The sequence below is a fragment of the Dreissena polymorpha genome, chromosome 7, assembly GCF_020536995.1.
Source record: "Dreissena polymorpha isolate Duluth1 chromosome 7, UMN_Dpol_1.0, whole genome shotgun sequence".
NCBI lineage: Eukaryota > Metazoa > Mollusca > Bivalvia > Myida > Dreissenidae > Dreissena > Dreissena polymorpha.
In genome coordinates, this window is record NC_068361.1 from 24,041,557 (window position 1) to 24,063,889 (window position 22,333).

The 22,333-nt window shown below is 35.7% G+C and overlaps 1 protein-coding gene across 5 annotated transcripts; it reads right to left on the reverse strand.

Annotated features, from left to right (window-relative positions):
* Window positions 1–41: 41 nt before the first annotated feature.
* LOC127839168 (RNA-binding protein FUS-like) lies at window positions 42–19,486 on the reverse strand. Of its 5 annotated transcripts, none has more exons than XM_052367405.1 (11): window positions 19,237–19,481; window positions 11,695–11,765; window positions 11,248–11,395; window positions 9,190–9,248; window positions 8,658–8,853; window positions 7,728–8,184; window positions 7,035–7,069; window positions 5,844–5,983; window positions 4,510–4,680; window positions 3,791–3,959; window positions 42–159 (listed from the first exon to the last, which is right to left on the reverse strand). In XM_052367405.1, exons 5-11 carry the CDS (start codon window positions 8,847–8,849, stop codon window positions 145–147), a joined length of 1,179 nt encoding a protein of 392 aa, XP_052223365.1. In that variant the 5' UTR covers window positions 8,850–8,853; window positions 9,190–9,248; window positions 11,248–11,395; window positions 11,695–11,765; window positions 19,237–19,481; the 3' UTR covers window positions 42–144. The 5 variants fall into 5 exon arrangements, with proteins under 5 accessions (XP_052223365.1, XP_052223364.1, XP_052223362.1 ...); XM_052367404.1 differs by having other exon boundaries at window positions 11,661–11,765; XM_052367402.1 differs by having other exon boundaries at window positions 19,233–19,481.
* Between the last annotated feature and the right edge of the window lie 2,847 nt (window positions 19,487–22,333).

Below are 22,333 nucleotides of genomic sequence, written 5' to 3' on the forward strand. Positions count from 1 at the left end.
GGACCTCCTCTTCCTCCTCATTCTGATTGGTCTCCACGACGACGGGAATGATCAGCTCAAGGAGAGTCTTGGAGTACAGGGCCTCCAGGGCCTGGGTATACGTCTCGGACTTCACGGACTTCTTGTTCACATTACTGGCTCTAGCTATGCATGTGTCCTCTGCAAGAAATTACCAAGTGACCAAATAATTGATCACTCTGTCCACAAAGTATATTAATCACAAATGAAGGACATTTACATATTTTTTACTGAAAAATAATTATCAATCTATAAACATATCAATTTTGTCCAAAAAGCAAAGAATGTCTTTGTAAAGAATGACTGGTCATGAGTCGTGTCATGCAAAAATGGGTCTTATGTGTGACCCAAGACAGGCCTGCACAGTAGCTACCCTTTTTGCTAATGAGAGTGTGAAAATGTATGCGACTTTCTGGAAGACAGGGCTCCAGACTCCGCAAATGTTTGCCTGGAGCGATGCTGGACTCATATGGCATAAGCCACATTAATATATAAATTTGAAGTTGACATCTTCAAATCATTTTTCTTGACAATGGGGCAAATTGAATTGTTGTTTCCATATAGAGCTCTCTAAACTGCAAAATGACAAGCAAATGTCGCTGTGACATAATGGATTTGGTGTCTGCCCACCAACTGGGAGGTAATGGGTTTGAAACCAACTGACGCAGGCTTCTTTAGATCCCTCCCAAAGACATCAAGTACTAATTCATACTATTCATACCCAGGAAAAGCACTCCATACAATTTCAATAATCCTAAGGCTTTCCATGCAATCAATCTAAAATAAATAAGTTTAAACTTAATTGCAAAGCAGACATACCAAACATGTATTCCCCTACATACAGGGGCACTCCATTTTCATCCTTGCTGTCACACTTGTACAAGTGAGAGATGCCACACTTGGAAGCTATCATGGCCTGCTCCAGCTTGGAGATTGGGTTGTCGGGCAAGTTCACTGTCGACTGTGGGGAAGACATACAGAGTAGGGAAAGTTCACTGTCTACTGTGGGTGAGACATACATAGTATGAATAGTTGGGCAAGTTCAATGTCTACTGTGGGGGAGACATACAGAGTACGAATAGTTGGACAAGTTCACTGTCTACTGTGGGGGAGACATACAAAGTATGAATAGTTGGACAAGTTCACTGTTGACTGTGGGGGAGACATACAGAGTATGAATAGTTGGACAAGTTCACTGTTGACTGTGGGGGAAACATACAAAGTATGAATAGTTGGACAAGTTCACTGTTTACTGTGGGGGAGACATAAAGAGTATGAATAGTTGGGCAAGTTCACTGTCTACTGTGGGGGAGACATACAGAGTATGAATAGTTGGACAAGTTCACTGTTGACTGTGGGGGAGACGTATTGAGTATAAATAGTTGGACAAGTTCACTGTTGACTGTGGGGGAGACATACAAAGTATGAATAGTTGGACAAGTTCACTGTTGACTGTGGGGGAGACATACAGAGTATGAATAGTTGGACAAGTTCACTGTTGACTGTGGGGGAAACATACAAGGTATGAATAGTTGGACAAGTTCACTGTTTACTGTGGGGGAGACATAAAGAGTATGAATAGTTGGGCAAGTTCACTGTCTACTGTGGGGGAGACATACAGAGTATGAATAGTTGGACAAGTTCACTGTTGACTGTGGGGGAGACGTATTGAGTATAAATAGTTGGACAAGTTCACTGTCTACTGTGGGGGAGACATACAAAGTATGAATAGTTGGACAAGTTCACTGTTGACTGTGGGGGAGACATACAGAGTATGAATAGTTGGACAAGTTCACTGTTGACTGTGGGGGAAACATACAAAGTATGAATAGTTGGACAAGTTCACTGTTTACTGTGGGGGAGACATAAAGAGTATGAATAGTTGGGCAAGTTCACTGTCTACTGTGGGGGAGACATACAGAGTATGAATAGTTGGACAAGTTCACTGTTGACTGTGGGGGAGACGTATTGAGTATAAATAGTTGGACAAGTTCACTGTTGACTGTGGGGGAGACATACAAAGTTTGAATAGTTGGACAAGTTCACTGTTGACTGTGAGGGAGACATACAGAGTATAAATAGTTGGACAAGTTCAATGTCTACTGTGGGGGAGACAAAAAGAGTATGAATAGTTGGGCAAGTTCAATGTCTACTGTGGGGGAGACATATAGAGTATGAATAGTTGGACAAGTTCACTGTTGACTGTGAGGGAGACATACTGAGTATGAATAGTTGGACAAGTTCACGGTTGACTGTGAGGGAGAAATACAGAGTTTGAATAGTTGGACAAGTTCTCTGTTGACTGTGGGGGAGATATACTGAGTTTGAATAGTTGGACAAGTTCACTGTTGACTGTGAGGGAGACATACAGAGTTTGAATAGTTGGACAAGTTCACTACTGACTGTGAGGGAGTCATACAGAGTTTGAATAGTTGGACAAGTTCACTGTTGAATGTGAGAGAGACATACAGAGTTTGAATAGTTGGACAAGTTCAATGTCTACTGTGGGGGAGACATATAGAGTATGAATAGTTGGACAAGTTCACTGCTGACTGTGAGTTAGTCATACAGAGTTTGAATAGTTGGACAAGTTCACTGTTGACTGTGAGGGAGACATACAGAGTTTGAATAGTTGGACAAGTTCACTGTTGACTGTGAGGGAGACATACAGAGTATAAATAGTTGGACAAGTTCACTGTTGACTGTGAGGGAGACATACAGAGTTTGAATAGTTGAACAAGTTCACTGTTGACTGTGGGGGAGACATACTGAGTTTGAATAGTTGGAAAAGTTCACTGTCTACTGTGAGGGAGACATACAGAGTTTGAATAGTTGGACAAGTTCACTGCTGACTGTGAGGGAGTCATACAGAGTTTGAATAGTTGGACAAGTTCACTGTTGACTGTGAGAGAGACATACATAGTTTGAATAGTTGGACAAGTTCACTGTTGACTGTGAGGGAGTCATACAGAGTTTGAATAGTTGGACAAGTTCACTGTTGACTGTGAGAGAGACATGCAGAGTTTGAATAGTTGGACAAGTTCACTGTTGACTGTGAGGGAGACATACACTTGCCCTACTATTCATACTCAGTATGTCTCCCTCATAGTCATCCAACTACCCATATGCAAATAAATATTCTGGGTTTGAAGGCGTAAATGTTCTTTTTTTACATCACTTGGCTAGGGTCAAACATCAATCTTATTTTATGCAGAAACAAATAATTAATATTATTCTTGGAAAAATGTCATCAGAAGAAGATTGTTAAATCAGTTTTCTCCAGAAAATCTCAACAAACACACTTATATGTGTGGATGCATTTTAAATACCTCTACTCATCCATAGATACGAATTTACCCTAACTTGCATATTTTTTAATCCCAACTTTGAGATAATCAGTTTCCTATCCAGTAGGGATAAAACACTTGTGTTATTGATTTACAACTGATTTTTTTAATAACATAAAAGGAACGTAGTTCGTTTCGAAAAACTAACTTGCAATAGCCTATCGAAAACGGTGAAATATATCAGGAAAGAGTGAAAAAATTCTCTGTGTCACATTGAGATACTAATTTAATCTAACAAGAATTAACATGTTTTCCAGAGAATGTCAAATCGATGAGGTTTATACATAGCGATGATACAATGTTAAGTAAAGTTTAATAATGGCAACAATTATTATATTACTTTGTACTGATTTTCTTTGTAAAAAAAAAACTTATTATTTTATACTACATATATATGACATTATCTCTTGTTTTATTAATCCCACCTTGAGATAGGCAATGAGTTTCTCAAGTCCAGCCACCAGGACAGAGATTGTCTCGAGCCCACTGGCCACCTTCTGCATGACCTCCCCGACCGTCTGGTTCACCGGCATGCTGCCTCCCTCGATGAACTTGTGAGGTCCACACAGCTTTAGCTCACGCTCTATGCACACTCTGGGATAAAAATGTATTAAAAACATTTATATTCTGGGCATGAAATTTCGTAGATTTTCAAAAACTGACTTTTGTAGACAAAAAAGAGGAATATGCATTGTTCATATTTCCAATGGGTTTGTGTGAACATTCGTAGATCCCTTAGTTTATTGGGATATTTTAAACAGGGAAATACTTAACATTTTACACCTTGAGATGGCTGTTATATCCATGTTTAAGTAAATAGAAAAGACAAGTTTCTCAGGGTGAGAAATGAAACATTTAATATGTGAATCTATTCAGGAAAGTTTTTTAATTTAATTTAATTTTTAGGGAATGCAAATGGGTAAAATGCATATCTGAAAGGAGAAAGGTTAAATAAAGACACCCAGAGCTTTGTTACAAATGTTACTTACATCCCTTTCATTGTTTTTTCAACCTAAACCACACAATATTCCCACGCTCAAACACGCTTTCGAAAGAAATATAAAACATTTCAGCCATATGCATGCTTTTTATACCCTATTATTTCCGTAAAAAATTAAAGTATTGACACAGAGACACAACTCACCTGACAATGTCTGCCCCCGGGTCTCTCAGGTTGTTAATGTCAGCCAAGGTCTGGGTGTTGAGCACCTTGTAAGCCTTGTCATACACCTTGTGTTTCAATTCCTTCTTGTTGAGTCCCACGCACCGGGCCAGGAATATTCCACTGATGGCCAGGCGGCCCGTGTACACAGCTCTGTAACCAGACACAAGAGATGAGCCTTGTTTTGAGAAAACTGGGATAAATGCATGTGCCTAAAGTGTCATCCCAAATTAGCCTGTGCAGTTTGCACAGGCTAATGAGGGACAACTTTCCGCCTAAACTTGATTTTCAGTAAGGAGGGACTTACTTGAAACTCAAAATACCATAAAAGCGGAAAGTGTCATCCCTGATTAGCCTGTGTGGACTGCACAGGCTAATCTGGGATGACACTTTACGCACATGCATTAAGCCCAGTTTTCTCAGAACACGACTCATATGGGTTTGCGAAACACAATACCTCCCCTGCTGCACTCTGAAGCTGCCCAGAATTGTTGCAAATGTAAACATCATGACAAAGTAGGATCAATCTTAATCTGTGAGTCCTGTAAGCAGTGTATTTTTTTGTAGTGGAGCTGGGTCCCTTTGCATTGGGAAACTTCGTGTCATTTTTACTAAATTTGGGAAATTATTCATGTTCATTTTTTGCTAACAAATACTGTAAATTGAGAATAAAAGTGGTATTATATTGACTAAGGTTTAACTTATAGAGCTGGATTTAAGATGATTTAAATGTTGAGACTAATTGAATTGTTTTGGTTTTAAAATCTTCAATTGGGAATTTTCATGGCCCCATTTGGGAAAAATATATAAGTTTTACCATTGGTCCCATTGCTCAAATTTGAACGAAAAAAGCCAACTGGCAAGTAGACACACACTACAAATAAAGTCCGGAAAACCATTATTTTAGAGAAAATTTCCAAGTCAAAAGCCTGTAACTTTCCCAAAAATCAATGGGCCAGAACAAAAACTTGAACTTGATCTGTAAGTCATGCAGGTAGACTCACACATCAACAATAGGGTAAATATGGCGTATAGGAAAAAAACTCCTGAAACTGAATGTTAGACGAACCGGCAGTGCAACTACTTCATGCCACCCAAATGGGTGCATAAAAAGGGTTGGTGGCGCACTGCTCTGCAATAAGAATTGAGGGTAAGTTGTAGACAACTGTGGCAAGACGATCACAGATCTACAACATGAACAGATGGCCAATTATACACAGCTCTTTAATAAGAATAGTTGGTAAATTTTCTAGAGTTCTGCAGTAAGAACAGTTGAATTTTTGTTTAAGCTCTGTCTACAGTATCTAAAGTCTCACCTGTTGTAGATGCGAGGCATTTCCACCACGACGTAGTCGCACTTGAGGAATAGCTGGGTGCTGTTCACTGCGTTCTCCAGGGACTGGATCGAGTTAATGCGTGACGTCTCACTGGTCAGGAATGACTGATACTTCTCAAACTGAAATACAAGTGCAGATGTCACCAAGGCGTAGTGGGTATGGTGTCTGTCCAGCAATAAGAATGATGGACACACACGCTCATGTGAATTGCTGAGGTACAACAAGTAAAATAAGGGGCATAGCTCTTCTTGATTGCAAGTCAAAGTCTCTAGCAATTGTCTGCAACCTCGCAAGTACAAATGAGAGCACTATCATGCTTCATAAAGAACCTGAAAAAATATGTAAATTTGTATTGCAATATCTGTAGAAAATATTGAGATATGGAGTGCTTGCACATAAATACTTACCAGATTTTTCGAAAAGTACAAATAGGGGCATACTTCTGCTAAATTGCATGTCAGAGTTTTGGAACTTGGTCAGAAAATCAAAAGGTTGTATTACAGTGCCAAAACCTTAATAGCACTATTCATTATTCAGCAAGGTTTGAGTTTGCTTTTTGCCTTTATCTTAAACAAAGAAATCAAAGCTAAAGCTGGGGAATTCAACAAGAATTTCATGGCTAAAACAAGAGATGTCTTTGTCAGAAACACAATGCCCCCTACTGTGCCGCTTTTGATTTTTTTTTATCATTTGGCAGGTACAGATAATTTTTACAAGGGAAGTAATATTTTTTTAAAGGGGTATAATAAAAAAATATTACTTCCCTTGTAAGAATGATCTGTACCTGCAAAACGATAAATAGAAATTCTCTCCCTTTAAAGCTTGTTACTTCCCTTGGATTTAATTTTTTAACTTTGACCTTGAAGGATGACCTTGACCTTTTACCACTCAATATGTACAGCTCCATGAGATACACATGCATGCCAAATATCAAGTTGCTATCTTCAATATTGCTAAAGTTATGGCCAATGTTAAAGTTTTCAAACGGATGGATGGACTGACAGACTGACGGACAGTTCAACTGCTATATGCCACCCTACCGAGGCATAAAACGAATAAGTTTGAGATAGACAATTTTGGAAACACACAAAGACGCTGTACCTACAACATGCTATAAGAAATCGGATTTAAATATAAAATATTTGGGAAATACTGCTCTGCCCGACATACCTTCTCTACTAAAGTTAAACCTTGATTTGATTTTCCTGAAATAGACAAGCCTCATTTTACACCAGTTCTTTCAAAGTAAAGGTTGTTTTTCAGCAACAATCAATCCATCTATGGTATATAAAATAATCAAAGTACAAAATCACCATATTTATTTATTGACAATAAATCTTTCATTTATCACTGTTTACAGTTACTATTAACAATAATTAGCATATAAAGAATGCACGAAAAGACCATAATTCAATTCTTTTAAGAAAATAAGTATAAAACTATTCTTACAAACATTATCTAAGTACAAGCTAGTAATCAACCAACATATGAGCGGCCCTCTGGGAAAATGGGGCTTAAAGAGTAAACAGGTTAATCAGGGACGACACTTTTTGCTTTTATTGTATTTTTTCATTTAAAGGAAGTCTCTTGTTAGCGAAAAGTGTTGTCCCAGATTGTGCAGACTGCGAAGGCTTATCTAGTACAACACTTTATTAAACCCCGTTTTCCCAGAGCGAGGCTCATATATAAGAACTGTCACAGGGCTTGCAGTGGCTCAAAATTTTCTTCAGCTAAACTGTCCTCACTTAAGCCGAATTTGTGTATTTTTTGCCATTTTATAGGTTTTTATGTAATTATGTAGTCATTGGCTAATTTGGCGAATGGCTTAGGAACCCCTGTGACAGTCAACAATCAGTTTCCTACCTCCACCAAAGCCTCCTCCTCCTCCACGCCCAAAGCTGCTTCCCCCTCTGAATCCACCACGACTGCCTCCTCCACCTCTATTGAAACCTCCTCCCCTGTTATTAAAGCCCCCTCCCCTGTTATTGAAACCTCCATCCATGCCACCCCTGTTGAAGCCCCCTCCACCGTTATTGAAGCCACCCCCTCTGTCCCCACTATACCCTCCAGACGAATACCTCCCTCTCTGGCCTCCTCTGCCCCTCTGTTGACCTCCCCATGACCCAGTCCCTTGCCCATACCCCCTCCCCCCTTTTCCAGCCCTTCCACTACTGATTTCAGATGGCTTCAGCTGGTCCCATGATGTTATTTCTGAAAAGTTGGCAAATGCATCCTTGGTGTCTGCCATGTCTCCTGTACTCTTTAATGCATTCCACGACGACGGACCGGTATCTGCCATCTGGTCCCAAGGATCTGGTTCCTGTATATATATTGTTAAAGGGTTTATGATTTTTCAAAGTTTTATTTTGCTAAGTGGTCAATGTTCCTTTCTTTGAAATTTCGCTCAAATTGTTTCAATAAATAAAAATATTTGATTGGATTGGCGATGTATAAACAAAGCAAATACCAAAATCAAGCACACAAATGACAAAACAGAAAATATTACCTATCCCTAAAAAAACAGATTTTATGGAATGGTCTGCAAGCCCTTGATAATGGTCTGCAAGCCCTCAATAAGAACAGGGGTGTGATTTAAGCACCACCCCAGGGAAGGAAAAATTCCCTCAGCTCCCTTACAAGATTCATCTAAACTCTTCATTTGTATACAGATCCATACAAGTAAATAACTATTTGTAAAATAAGTTTGCATTTGAAAGGGAGGAAATCAGCTGAAAGGAGGAAAAGTCACACACCTGCTAAGAATTTTTATGGTAGAGTCCTGATTATTATCACCTGTTGTTGTTCCCAGTCACCACTCTCCTCATAGCCTTCCTGTTTCGGCTTCTTGCCAGCATAGCCATCCCCGTCATAGTCATAGCCTCCATAGCCATCCTCCGACTGTCGTTTCACGCCGGTCTGTGGTGGGGCTGCAGTGGCCCCAACGAAGGACCCCGTTTCATCAAACATTCCACCCCAGCCATCCATGGTCCTTAATGCAACAGGAAACATGCGTGCAATAGCCTTCTTAAAAACAGCTTACTTTTACTAATTAGTTCTACACGAAAACTTTAATGAAAACGTTTCAAAATCACAAGAAAAATAAGATGCATTTAGGATATAAAAGAAACACCTGTTTTTAAGCAGAATTTGCTCAGAAGTAATTTAATTATTTTTATTTACAAAAAAGATCAATGGCTGTTCAACAAATTTGGATCCAGTTAATCTTGTAAGGGTGTTCTATATAGTGCAATTCAGTTAAATATACTGTTACCTAGGTAAAGTAAGAGTCAAGTAATTCAGAATATTAATAGGTATTTCCACTTACCCAAAAGAAGATGTCTAAGCAGCCTTCAAATTCTTCTTTCTCACTATTGTCTGAATATTCTGTAAATGAATATTGTTTAACTATGCTCTTTATATTAGATTATAAGCATTGTGTATCCACTGTTTAGAAATGACAATAAAATTCTACAGCACTGATGGTTTAGCGTTGGAATTTTTTATTGAAACATAAATGGTAAAAAACTCCAAAAATTTAGAAACTTCCTTGTTAGGTTCAATAAATTAGATTTTGCTTTCTTACTCAAAATAATTTGAATATTTTCTTAAACATGTACAACAATTATGTCTATTTAAGTCTATCCTTGAATTAGCCTTAACAATTGACTGTCAATGAAAACACAGCACAAAATGCAGTAATTTTACTCAATCACTGTCCATGATATCAATTCTGTTGCTGTTACTATCTCAATGAATATAGTCTAACAGCATGTAACTACATGTAAAGACAAATTTGTCAAGAACATCATTTCGGATATCATGACTCAGTTTTTAATTTTAATTTTCAATTTTTGGTTAATTAAACATCATTAAAGTTTGGAGAAATATTTCTCTTTATTTACTGGGATGAAATCAATCATGAATAATGGAAATCTGTAGAACTGTTTATATACTTTACGCTAATTTTAGACAGTAATCAATATACCAAGAATTGTGAAATCTATGTGCTTTAGAAAATAAATGATGTACACATTTTTAATGTTTAAACAACAGAACACTGACTAGTAAATTTTCAATATGCATGAATACATGAGTCAAGTTATGGAAAAAGTGAGCTTCATTCATGTGCCTAAAGTCAACATATGCTTATCAAGGACAACACTTAAAGCTTTTATTGAATGCTTTTGTATAAAGGAAGTCATTTAATAAACAACAAGGGACAAAATTGTCACAAAACCAGGTTTTCATTGTGAAAAAAAATCTGATTAAGGGAGACAACTCAAACTGAACTTTTGCAATGAACAAACAAAATTAACCCCCTTTGTAAGTTTGTTTCAAAATGAATCTATTTTAAGTTGTGGTGACCTTGACATTGGAGATATTGACGTGATTCTTTCGTGCGACACACCGTCCCATGATGGTGAACAAATGTGCCAAATAATTGTAAAATCTAGCAATGAATGACATAGTTATGGCCCAGACAAGCTCATTTATTGCCAATTTTGACCTTTGAACTCAAAGTGTGACCTTGACCTTGGAGATATCGACATAATTATTTCGCGCGACACACCGTCCAATGATGGTGAACAAATGTGCCAAATGATTTTAAAATATGACAATGAACGACATAGTTATGGCCCAGACAAGCTTGTTCCGCCCGCCCGCACGCAAGCCAGCCAGCCCGCCCGCATTCGCCAATCTAATAACCATTTTTTTCCTTCGGAAAACCTGGTTAAAAACCTGGTTAAAAATCCAGTCTAAGCGGAGAGTGCCAGTCCTGATTAGCCTGTTCATACTTAAAGCCCTTGCATTATTCCATTATTTCCCCATTACGCGGCTCAATTGATTTTATCTACTGATCCTGTGTAAACCATAAAAATCGCTCAGTTTTCCGAGGATGACAGTGAAACTAGAGTATAATCTTTGAAATGTGAAAATTTACACCAGTTGCACACTTAATCTTCGAGTTGTGAAAATTGGATGATTCTCATTTGACATGGATATGTCAAATGCAATGTGCACAAAACAATTTCCTGATATGTATTTTGGAAAAATATTGTACTGGTACATGTATATGCAAGTGTTTACATTTCCTTGATAATGATTTTACAGGATAATCAAATAAATTGTACAAAGACAGTGATCTCATACAATATTATACATTTTACAGTCAAATTTTTAAACTGCATACAACCAAGTCAAGTGTTTTAAAATTATTTAAAAACACTTGCTTAGTTTGCACCAATGTGGTGATAGCCTATTTCATTTGTCAGAATCATAATTTGCACATGGTTTACAGCCTTCAAGCTACATTCATTTTGAAACAAAAATAAGTTAACATTGAAAATAGGTATTGCTAGACTGCTAAACAACAACTGTTTACCACTGTTTGACTGTTAAGATAAGACTGGTTCTCAGCCTTTTCTTTCCAGATGACCGTCTTGACAATGTGTACTTCAGAACCAGTCAGTTCACAATTACACAGTTGGGCATCAGATACACGGTTTCCCCACTTTCCAACTATGTAACACCTAAAATGCACAAGAAAACAGATATGACCAGTATTTATTCATACAAAAATATCAACAAAGACAACTTTCTAGATGCAATTTTATGAAGCATAATTTTTTTACAATTATTTACACTGCAGAAAAGAATTTACAAAAGTTCACAGATTGATTGGTAACAATATCAAAATTTTTAACAAATAACTTTTATTACAAATTGTTATATATGAGTCACTATATGCACTTATTAAACATATATATTTAGTCTTAGTATTATTACACTTTTCACACATATATATTAATTCTCAGCTGATCTTTATTACACGTCAGTGTTGATTAGAATTTCCCACAGTCTTCATCAGATGATTGAGGGAATCTTGTCTGTATATGATGGCTGAAGAAAAGGAAGAGCAGTGTTTTTATTCATTAAAAATCAGGTCCGATATTCGTCGGATATAAAAATGCAGCAAATTTTCTCAATCCAAAGGAACCCGGCCCTATTCCAAAAATGGCGAAACAACACTGAACAGCTTAACCCTTTGAGCGCTGGAACCGGATTTTGAAGGCCTTTGCAAACAGTTTGGATCCAGATGAGATGCCACAAAATGTGGCGTCTCATCAGGATCCAAACTGTTTGCTATTCTGATAGTATTCTTTGAAAAAAATCGAAGAAAATGCTAATTTTAGAAAATCAGCAGACAACATTTTAGCAGACGACAAATTTCCCAATATGCAAAGGGTTAATCACAAATGTGACCAATACCCCTGGCCTGCTTTATTAACTATTTTCAAGGGCAATAAGCATCATAAACAACTTCATTCATTGTGATGACATTATTTAAGTGCTTACGTCTCACTTCACAATTTATAAAATTACATGCAGACACACCAACATACTGACTTACAATGACCACCAGCCAGTTGGAGTATAATAATTAAAATTAATCCTTGTAAAATTTAATCACTTAGGCAAGAAAAGTTGAGTTTTTTTTATTAACCAAAAGGGCAGGTTTTCAGTAAAAGATCTTAAAGTATGGAATATATTTCTTCCATAAGTTGTACATTACATCATATAAATGTCATCCATTTCTTTCTGAAAAAAACACACACAACAAAACAACACCAGGCAGTCTGAAGGACAAGGATTCCTCAATATTCTGCTTTTGTCTGAAAACTCCATTGATGTTGAAAACAACATACCTAACCAAAATACAGGGGTGAGCAAGTTTACATGCTGGGAACTGTTCATATGTTTGTTAAGTTTCAACTCTTCAGCGCATCAATATGTTTTTAGACAGGCCCTACCCAAAAATCTGATTTATATAAGCAACAACTACCTCAGTAACTTTGCTTTGACAGCAATGTTATATCAAGCATTAATTAGCAATTTACACGAATAAAATGCATTATAAATCTAGAGATCTATGATCTCAAAAGGTACAGTGTGCTGCTCAAAAGAGACAGGGTGGAAAGCTTGACCATTCTAGTTATATTAACCAATTATTGCGAGAAACCATAGGCATTTCCATCCAATGCTTTGAAATTATTGTTGAGAGTAGAGTATTGTCAAATTCAATTTAATATTGCAAAAAAAAATTAATTTCAAGATTTTCCCATGCTTTCAAATTTCTCTGGAGACAACTTCCGCCTTTTCAGCCATTCAGCAGTGTACCTAAGAGACCGCCATATCAGAAATTGTAAAGTCCCCTCCGAGTAAAATTATTTGAACACTTGCCTCCTGTTTTTTTGCCAACATTTCAACATAAATTGCAAATTGAAGCAGACAAGCCGACTAGTGTAAACACATGTTTTTTGCAAATTGCAATAAAGTTCTTTCCCTTTGGTGAGTTATCATGGGAATCAGGGCTTTTTTTCCTGATTTTGTGAAGCGGCCCTGGTCCCCTCATCTTGTGAAAAATGAGTCGCAAACTTTTCAAAATTGTGAAAAAATGAGTCGCGAACTACTGAAAATTGTGAAAAACGAGTCGCGAACGTGTACAAATTGTGAAATTCAGAAATCAATGCATAAGTATAGTAACAGCATGTTTAACACTTAAATTATAAATATTATGAAAATGTCCTTAAATAATGTAATAAAATCATATCTTCCCTGTATGAATAGTATATTAAGGGGTTTCACTGGCCCCCAAAAAGTTGTGCAACTTTATAGCGGTGTGAAAACTTCCGGTTATTCCGACTTTATTAATAAGAACAATCATTTAAAGAACCCAGGGCCCTCACACTACTTTGGGGGAAGGGGTCCGCAGCCCTTAGGAGGGGGAATTTTTGCGGCGTTTCCCTTTTTGGGGGATTTTTTTACTTACTCTCTCATTATTTCATTTGTACATGTTTGCACTATATTCTTTGCATTTTTCATAATTTAGTATGTTTGAAAAGATTAAATTGAAAAATAATTGAGATATAATAATCATTAAACACATCTTTCTATTAAAAAAAATAAAAAATATATATATTTTTTTTTATGGGGAATTTTTCTCCCCAAAAGGGGAAAAAAGTATACTTTTCAGGTGGGGGACTGCCACCGAAATTTGGCGGCAGATTTGATAGATTGAGGGCCCTGGAACCTTACTACAATTTAATGAATGATGGCAATGACTGTATTTTTTTTATTACTTTTAGAAGTACATTGTATGTTAATTAATACATAAATAACAACAAGTACCTTCATAAGTCTAAAAAAGCTTTATTTTTATATAAATAACCTTTTTTCACTTGATAAACCAGATAACCAACATAATATAATAATGTTAACAATAATGTAACAGTATCCTGCATAAATGTATCAGAATTATTTATTGAAACCTAGAATCACACAAATGTACATCATCTTAAAGGAAAAATGAATCAAAAATCAGAAAATAAAGCATCTTTATTCAAATTGTTAAACAGTTCCATTTGGTCATTTGGACATGTTATAAATCAACTTCTGTTTTTATCAAATTCCACAAATTCTAAAACAACACCTATTGTTAAAAGGTTTTCTGTTATCTGTGGTGGTTGATTTCCAGGTCCAATTAAATGAACATTTTTCACATCTATTTCTTGACTGAAAGGCACAGTATAATTGCAACCATTCATTCTTGTTGTCTGAAATAACACAAAACATATTTTTACTATCTACAACAAATCAACACATAAATTTCACTAGCTTTCGATGTCCGAATTTTAACATATCCGAAATATAGTACAACGAGTGAAAGAACTACTTTTGATTGCAGAAATAGTTGGTATCATAATTAAAATAACAAATCTCGCTTTCGGTTACCAATGCTTTCATTTGCATAAAAAAATCAGACTACTTTCCTCATAATTTAATCAATGTCTGTTTTAATTCTGCATTGTTAAAACACTTACCCATCTGTAGAAGCTTCGGCTTTTTTATGGTTATCCTGAATTTCAATAAATCTGGATTATTGGGTGTGTTTTTAAATCTTTTTGGCATAGTACTGCGAGTGGTCCTCGGATGTTTCGCCCCCAAGACGTTTCCGCCCTGGTCGATTCGCATCTGGTCGTTTCGCCCCCATATTAGCGGAACACTAGGTGTTGAGTAGTTTATAATCATCAAAGAAAGTACCCTGAAGCATTAGTCTTAAATTAACAGAACAGAACAGAACAGAACATATTTTATTCACGTAAACTTTACAGTTTTTTGTGTTATATATATATATGCATACATATAATAATTAATACAACAAGATTATACAGTGAAGTATGGGTCATTATTTAACAAATCTATTTAACAGGATGAACTTATATACAACAATATTCATGCTTATTTGGTACAATGATTAATTTCATATGGTAATAAATATGTATTGTTGGAACGAAAATAGCTTATAATCAAATAACTAGCTGTTATTGTAATGTATTTTGTCAATAAATAGTCTTGAGTCTTGTATACAATGACCAGTGTTATAAATCTGTCAATGCTACGTTGCGAATTTTAAAAGCTTCAGATATATATTTACTTAACATAAACAATTCTGATTTGTTGTTTGTATTAAACAGTTGTATCAACTTAAACATACTAGGTCTATTTCTATAATAATGTTTTAAATAAATTGGTCTTAAATGAGCATATGCTGTACATTTAAACATCAAATGAAATTCGTCCTCGATCTCATTGGTAGAGCAGATTTGACAAATACGTAAATGTCTATCTAATTTTTCGTATCTACCAGTGTGTATTCTCAAGTTATGGGAACATATACGTAATTTCGTAAATACAACTCTGAGATCTCTCGACACAATGAGATCTAGATAAGATTCAAATCCATGTGACATGTTAAGTGTTTTATACAAAGTTAAAACTCCACTATCTGTAACATTTTCTTGCCATTGTTGCAATTAACAATGTATTTCATTCCCTCATTATGTAAATGTGATAAAACAGGTGTTAGTTATGGTAGGTATAGCGCTTACCATTTGTAGAAAACGAAATGTGAAAACATTTGGAGATTCGTATTAAAAAAAATAACAGTGCTGCTATATATTGTAATGTATATAATTACGACTCATTCAGTTTATAAATGTGCTTTGCTGTAATTTATTATTGTGTGCTATGTATACTCGAATAAACTATGTTTTCTGTTCTATTATATTCAAAAAAATATTCATGTAGTGCAATTTCATATTTAATACAATACAATGTATGGAAATAAAACAGTTGGTTTCTTGTATGCGTGATATTCTATTAGTATTAAACTATTTATTAAATTCAATTAAAAATGACTTTGTAAATGGAAATAATATTAAGAAAGTGTTGACATATTATAATGTTAAAGTCGTAAGACAAAATTAAACATCTTAACTGCGATAATTTCCATTTATTAACTTGACAGCTTACGCACAAAGTGGTGCTTGGGCAACAATCAATTACTGACACCCGCCTTCGATTGTCAATAAATAAACAAATCAGTTTTCTTTTAAAGTGCTCCCTAAATGGATATTTGATTAACAGTCTGAACAGGTGTTATAAACATGCCATTCAATGCGGACAGCTTATCTGTTAGAACATTGCCGCTAATCTGATGTTGTTGCGTAATGTTATTTTAACTTTCAGATAAAGATCGTCGTGTATTCGCTTCACAGTAAAAATTATTTTATAAAATGTCGTTTTTTAGGGTTATTATTATTATTTATTTATTAATAATGAAATGATAACTCAACTTGTTCTATTATGTACTTGATTTACTAATAAAACGATATACATTTACTTATTATAAAAAAGTTATTATATAATCCATCACTACCTGCGTGCTTGCGGAAAACTATACGGACCGCCAGACATGGAGTAATGTACGCTGTCGAACTCACCTACCTGCGTGCCTGCGGAAAACTACTAAAATATCGAATGTGTTCATCGCGTTGTTTTAAATTGTTATTTTATGCCAAATAAATAAACAAATAGACTCTACGGACATTTCTTCGTGTTGTCATACGCTGTTATGTTAATGTACTTCATAAAATATATAAATAAAGAATGCTTTCATTGTCGTTTTAGGTAACTAAACTACTGAATTATCGTATGTGTTCATCGCGATGTTTTACACTGTTATTCTACGTTATTTTATGCCAAATAAATAAACAAATAGACTCTACGGACTTTTCTTTGTGTTGCTTATACGCTGTTGTGTTTATGTACTTCATAAAATATATAAATAAAGAATGCTTTCATTGCTTATACGCTGTTGTGTTTATGTACTTCATAAGATATATAAATAAAGACTGCTTTCATTGTCGTTTTAGGTAACTAAACTACTGAAATATCGTATTTGTTCATCACGTTGTTTTACACTGTTTTTCTACGTTATTGTATGTCAAATGAATAAATAGGTCAGACAAATTATTTCTTTTTAGTTTTTTGTTACTACTCTAGAGTCTAGATTATAAGTTTAATCATTGACGTGATAAATATCCTCTTATTAAAAATTATATAATGGTCACCAATTAAACTACTCAACAACTAGTGTTCCGCTAGTATGGGGGCGAAACGACCAGGTGCGAAACGACCAGGGCGGAAACGTCTTGGGGGCGAAATAACTAGGGTGCGAAAAAAACTTGGGCGCGAAACGTCTGTAAATCCTGCGAGTTGCGCGACGCTAATTTGTTTGGATAATGGTTAAGGTTGATCGGCCACGTGAAACTAATATGCATCGGTTTCAAAATTTTAGTCTATTCACGTTTGTAATCGATTGAAACAACGACGTCATTTAAACGATTAGTAAACAAAAATTGCGCTATCTAAATGAAAAACGGTGAAACAAAACTTAATATTTAAATTGTGAAATGTCCGTTTTTGACAGTTTTGAGCATAAAATGTTTCGTTTTTTTAAATCGTGGCCGTATTAGATTGAATTGTCCATGTTGGTGTCAAAATGTCCGTCCACAGCCAGTCTCTTAGAAGGAAAAAAAGCCCTGGGAATTAGTTCACCAAAGCGAATGAATCACGCTATAAGTGTCCATGTCAATAGCATTATGTACATGGCTTAACAGTGTGAAAATAAACAAAATTGACATGTACAGTCGATTGGTGTATAACGGATAGCTAAGGACTTCGAGTCTCATTTCAACGTAAAAACCATGCATTCAGTAATTAAACCATTAAACCTAGATAGACACATGTCTTTCCTATTGAAACATGCCAGTGGTTTTAAATTTCCGAAAAACATTATTTGTTTACAGCGCGAATTTTATGGTACACTGATTCAGCCATTACCGGAATGCTTAGGTCTTTATCAGATTACATGTGTATCGTGTTATTTCTTGAAATTTGACACAGAATTTGTATAAAATAATTGCAATATATGTACATTTCCAGAAAGGAAATTTATTTCTGTGTTTTATAAGACCAAGTTCATGGAAATCGCTGCACAATTGATGAAGTAATGGGTGTTCAAAGCCATGCACCCTATATTCGCGTCATTTTGAGTTGAATCTATAATATAGATATGATAGTGGAAAATATGCTTTCAGAGATGATGTTTTCACTTATTAATATCATAGCCACACGCTAACCACATGTGTATTGGACAACTTCAATTGAGTTTATATTTATTTTGAGACAATCCCCACATTCCTAAATATGGGTCACCACATGTTTGTTATTCACTAAATCCCGAGTTGCAGCTTTCATGCTTATTTTATATGGTACGCATCAATTTGGTTTCTGAGCATTCTTACTTTTGTAAAGGACACATAATACTAAAATATTACATCAATGAACATTATGTTTACCAAACAAAATCTGCAAAATTCAAGAAACTATTCGTCTGCACTTTCTCTGTCGTCACAAAAACGGTGCGTACATAACCTGACCTTGTTTTGCTTTCGAAAGAAGAAACAGTTGTAAACAATGACACACATCAACAAAAACATGAATCGACTTAACAATGATAGGCTTTTTTTATTCAATTCAAAGAAAAATATCAATCTTAACACAAATAAAAGTATTTTGCAAAAAAACGTTTAAGCTATCCGTTACTCACTAAAATCCGCTATACACCAATCGACTGTACATCACAAGAATTAAATAATTCTTTGAAGATCAATCATTTGTTGTTGCATTGGTTCTGAGATTCTGTTATTTGATTTCTTATGTCACTTGAGAAAATAAGTAAAAATGTTTATTACTTAATTGACACAATTCCTTATATTTCAACAAAGAAAATCACATAAAAATACAAACAAGAAAAGTTTCCTTTTCAAAAAGCAATTCTGATACGTACTTGTAAGGTACGAACTAACGCATTCAATTTGCATCATAAAATCGTTCAGCAATCAAGAATCTATCACAGCATAAATCGTTGTAAGCTACAAATAGCAATATAAATATCCATACCGACCACGGGATACTGTTTTAAGCTGTGAATTGGAGTCGGTAATTTGTACGAAATACTTTAATTTTCGCTGTCGATTCTAAAAAGTAAGTAGCATCAGGAAAGCGAAGCCCTACGGTACAGTACAAAAAAGGTTAACAAATGTAAAGGGGAAAGGTTTAGGACTTTAAGAGAAATGTTTGGTTCGCGAAAAAAAATAAAAATAAATAAAATAAACAGCAGAAACAAAAACGAAACAAATAATTGACACAATAATTACTTATGCATTTATATTATTTATAAATGATAAGCCTTATCACGCCCTATAATAGATGCAGGGAGATCACACTTCACTATTTTGTAAACTATTCTGTATCCTCGTGACTTAAGTTAAGGACGTCCGATTGATTATTCATCATAACCGAAAAATTGACCTGCATCGAGGTTTATTTTTATTTTATAACTTTGAATTTGGTTACCATGTGAACATAGTTTACTGTTATACATATATGACTTTTGTTATTATTCGATATCGAACCTTTTATTTTAATGATAAAAATGCGTTTTTGTAATTCTATAAATAAACACGATGAGATCAGCAATGTATGGCTATGAGTTTTAAGGGGTGTGGTCATTATGCGTAATATCAAAATTATATAATTAATGTGCATAATAACAAGTATTTATCTTTTAATTGTGATGAAATATTAAGTAAAAGCATAGAAAACTTGTCTTCATGATTAACTTGGCATAATCTGGCTACAGGTCATTTGATGATGGGTCAATTTCTGCATCCGTTTTGGCCATTGGCATTGGTCAATTAATTCTGTCATTCAGGTCATTTATAAATTAATGTTGTCATCCAGGTCATTGGTCAATATCTGCCGTCACTCAGGTCATTGGTCAACGTCTGCTGTCACTTAGGTCATTGGTCAATGACTGCTGTCACTGAGATATTTGGTCAATGGCTTTTGTCACTCAGACATTTGGTCAATGCCTGCTGTCACTCAGATATTTGGTCAATGGCCGCTGCACACAGGTCATTGGTCAATTTCTGCTGTTACTCAGGTCATTCGTCGAAATGCTGTCACTCAGGTCATTAGTCAATGACTGCTGTCACCCAATATATTGGTCAATGACTGCTGTCACTCAATTTATTGGTCAACGGCTGCTGTCACTTACGTCATTATTCAGTGGCTGGTGTCACTTAGATCATTGGTCAATGACAGCTGTCACTTAGGTCATTGGTCAGTGGCTGGTGTCACTTAGGTCATTGATCAATGACAGCTGTCACTTAGGTTATTGGACAATCAAAATGCCTGGTGTCACTTAGGTCATGGGTCAGTGGCTTGTGTCACTTAGGTCATTAGTCAGTGGCTGGTGTCACATAGGTCATTGGTGTGGCTGGTGTCACTTAGGTCATTGGTCAGTGGCTGGTGTCATTTAGGTCATTGGTCAGTGGCTGGTATCACTTAGGTAATAAGTCAGTAGCTGGTGTCACTTAGGTTGTTGGTCAACAGTGTTTTTTTTTGGCAATTTTGGGGCCGATATCCGGCCCCATTCCCCCCAAAAAAGAGTTTATATTTTTCCCCCATTTTGTAGAAAAATCCCCTCCAAAAGTAAAAAAAAATATTTTTTTTTTAAATTACTGTCTTATTATGATAAATATACAGGGCTCAACATTGATGGTTGTCCTATTTCCCCTGGAAAGTAAAAGTTGGGTCTGGGCAAGTTATTTTACCATCTGGTTGTCCGCCCAGAAAAGTGCAAAAAAGAACAAAGAGCATTTAATTTAGACTTAAATTGCTGTAATCATTTTGTTAAATTTTCAAAAATAAAAAAAGGTTTTGTGGTGAATCATTTTGGTTTATCAAACAATATGAGGTTTACAGTTGATGTGATATTTCATGTTTGGGAAAGTTGCTTTACGTTCAGTGCAAGTAGATTTTGGAAGTACTGGCCCGGTAGGGCAAGTTGGTTTTTCGGTTAATGTTGAGCCCTGATATATCTCAAGTTTATTTCATAAACAACTTATAAAGTATATAACTATAATTAATATGATTTTGAATTATTATAAAGAGTTATATTAAGTTAGTTTTTCACAAATCAGTTAATTTAACATGAATTGCATTTTTTTCCCAAAATGGCCAGGGAAAGGCCTGATGTATCTAGGTATATTGTGTCAATATTCGTTGATAAAAACATTCCAATTTGGTCCATTTTATTGATAAAAAATGCTCACATTTTCCATTTTATCGATTTAAAAAATCCCAATTAGACTCAAAATGGCAAGGAAAACTAAGACTGTGCATGAAGGCTGAACTGTCTGAAACTAATGTTGAAAAAATCATTGGTATATATTTAAGAAATAGGACAAAGACATTCAGCTGTGAATATTACTTTCATGCATACATGTGTATTCATATAATAAATATCATTACATATAAAAGAGTAAATGTTCAATTTTCCCCTTTTCCTAAAAAATGATTCGTTTTTCCCCTTTGGACGGGTCCCGCCACCATTCCCCTATAGGTGAAAAAAAACACTGGTCAATGACAGCTGTCACTTAGATCATTGGTCAGTGGCTGGTGTCACTTAGGTCATTGGTCAGTGACAGCTGTCATTTAGGTCATTGGTCAGTGGCTGGTGTCACTTAAGTCATTGGTCAATGACAGCTGTCACTTAGGTCATTGGTCAGTGGCTGGTGTCACTTAGGTCATTGGTCAGTGGCTGGTGTCATTTAGGTCATTGGTCAGTGGCTGGTATCACTAAGGTAATTAGTCAGTAGCTGGTGTCACTTAGGTCATTGGTCAATGACAGCTGTCACTTAGGTCATTGGTCAGTGGCTGGTGTCACTTAGGTCATTGGTCAGTGGCTGGTGTCACTTAGGTCATTGGTCAGTGGCTGGTGTCACTTAGGTCATTGGTCAATGATAGCTGTCACTTAGGTCATTGGTCAGTGGCTGGTGTCACTTAGGTCATTGGTCAATGACAGCTGTCACTTAGGTCATTGGTCAGTGGCTGGTGTCACTTAGGTCATTTGTCAGTGGCTGGTGTCACTTATGTCATTAGTCAGTGGCTGGGGTCACTTAGGTCATTGGTCAATGACAGCTGTCACTTAGGTC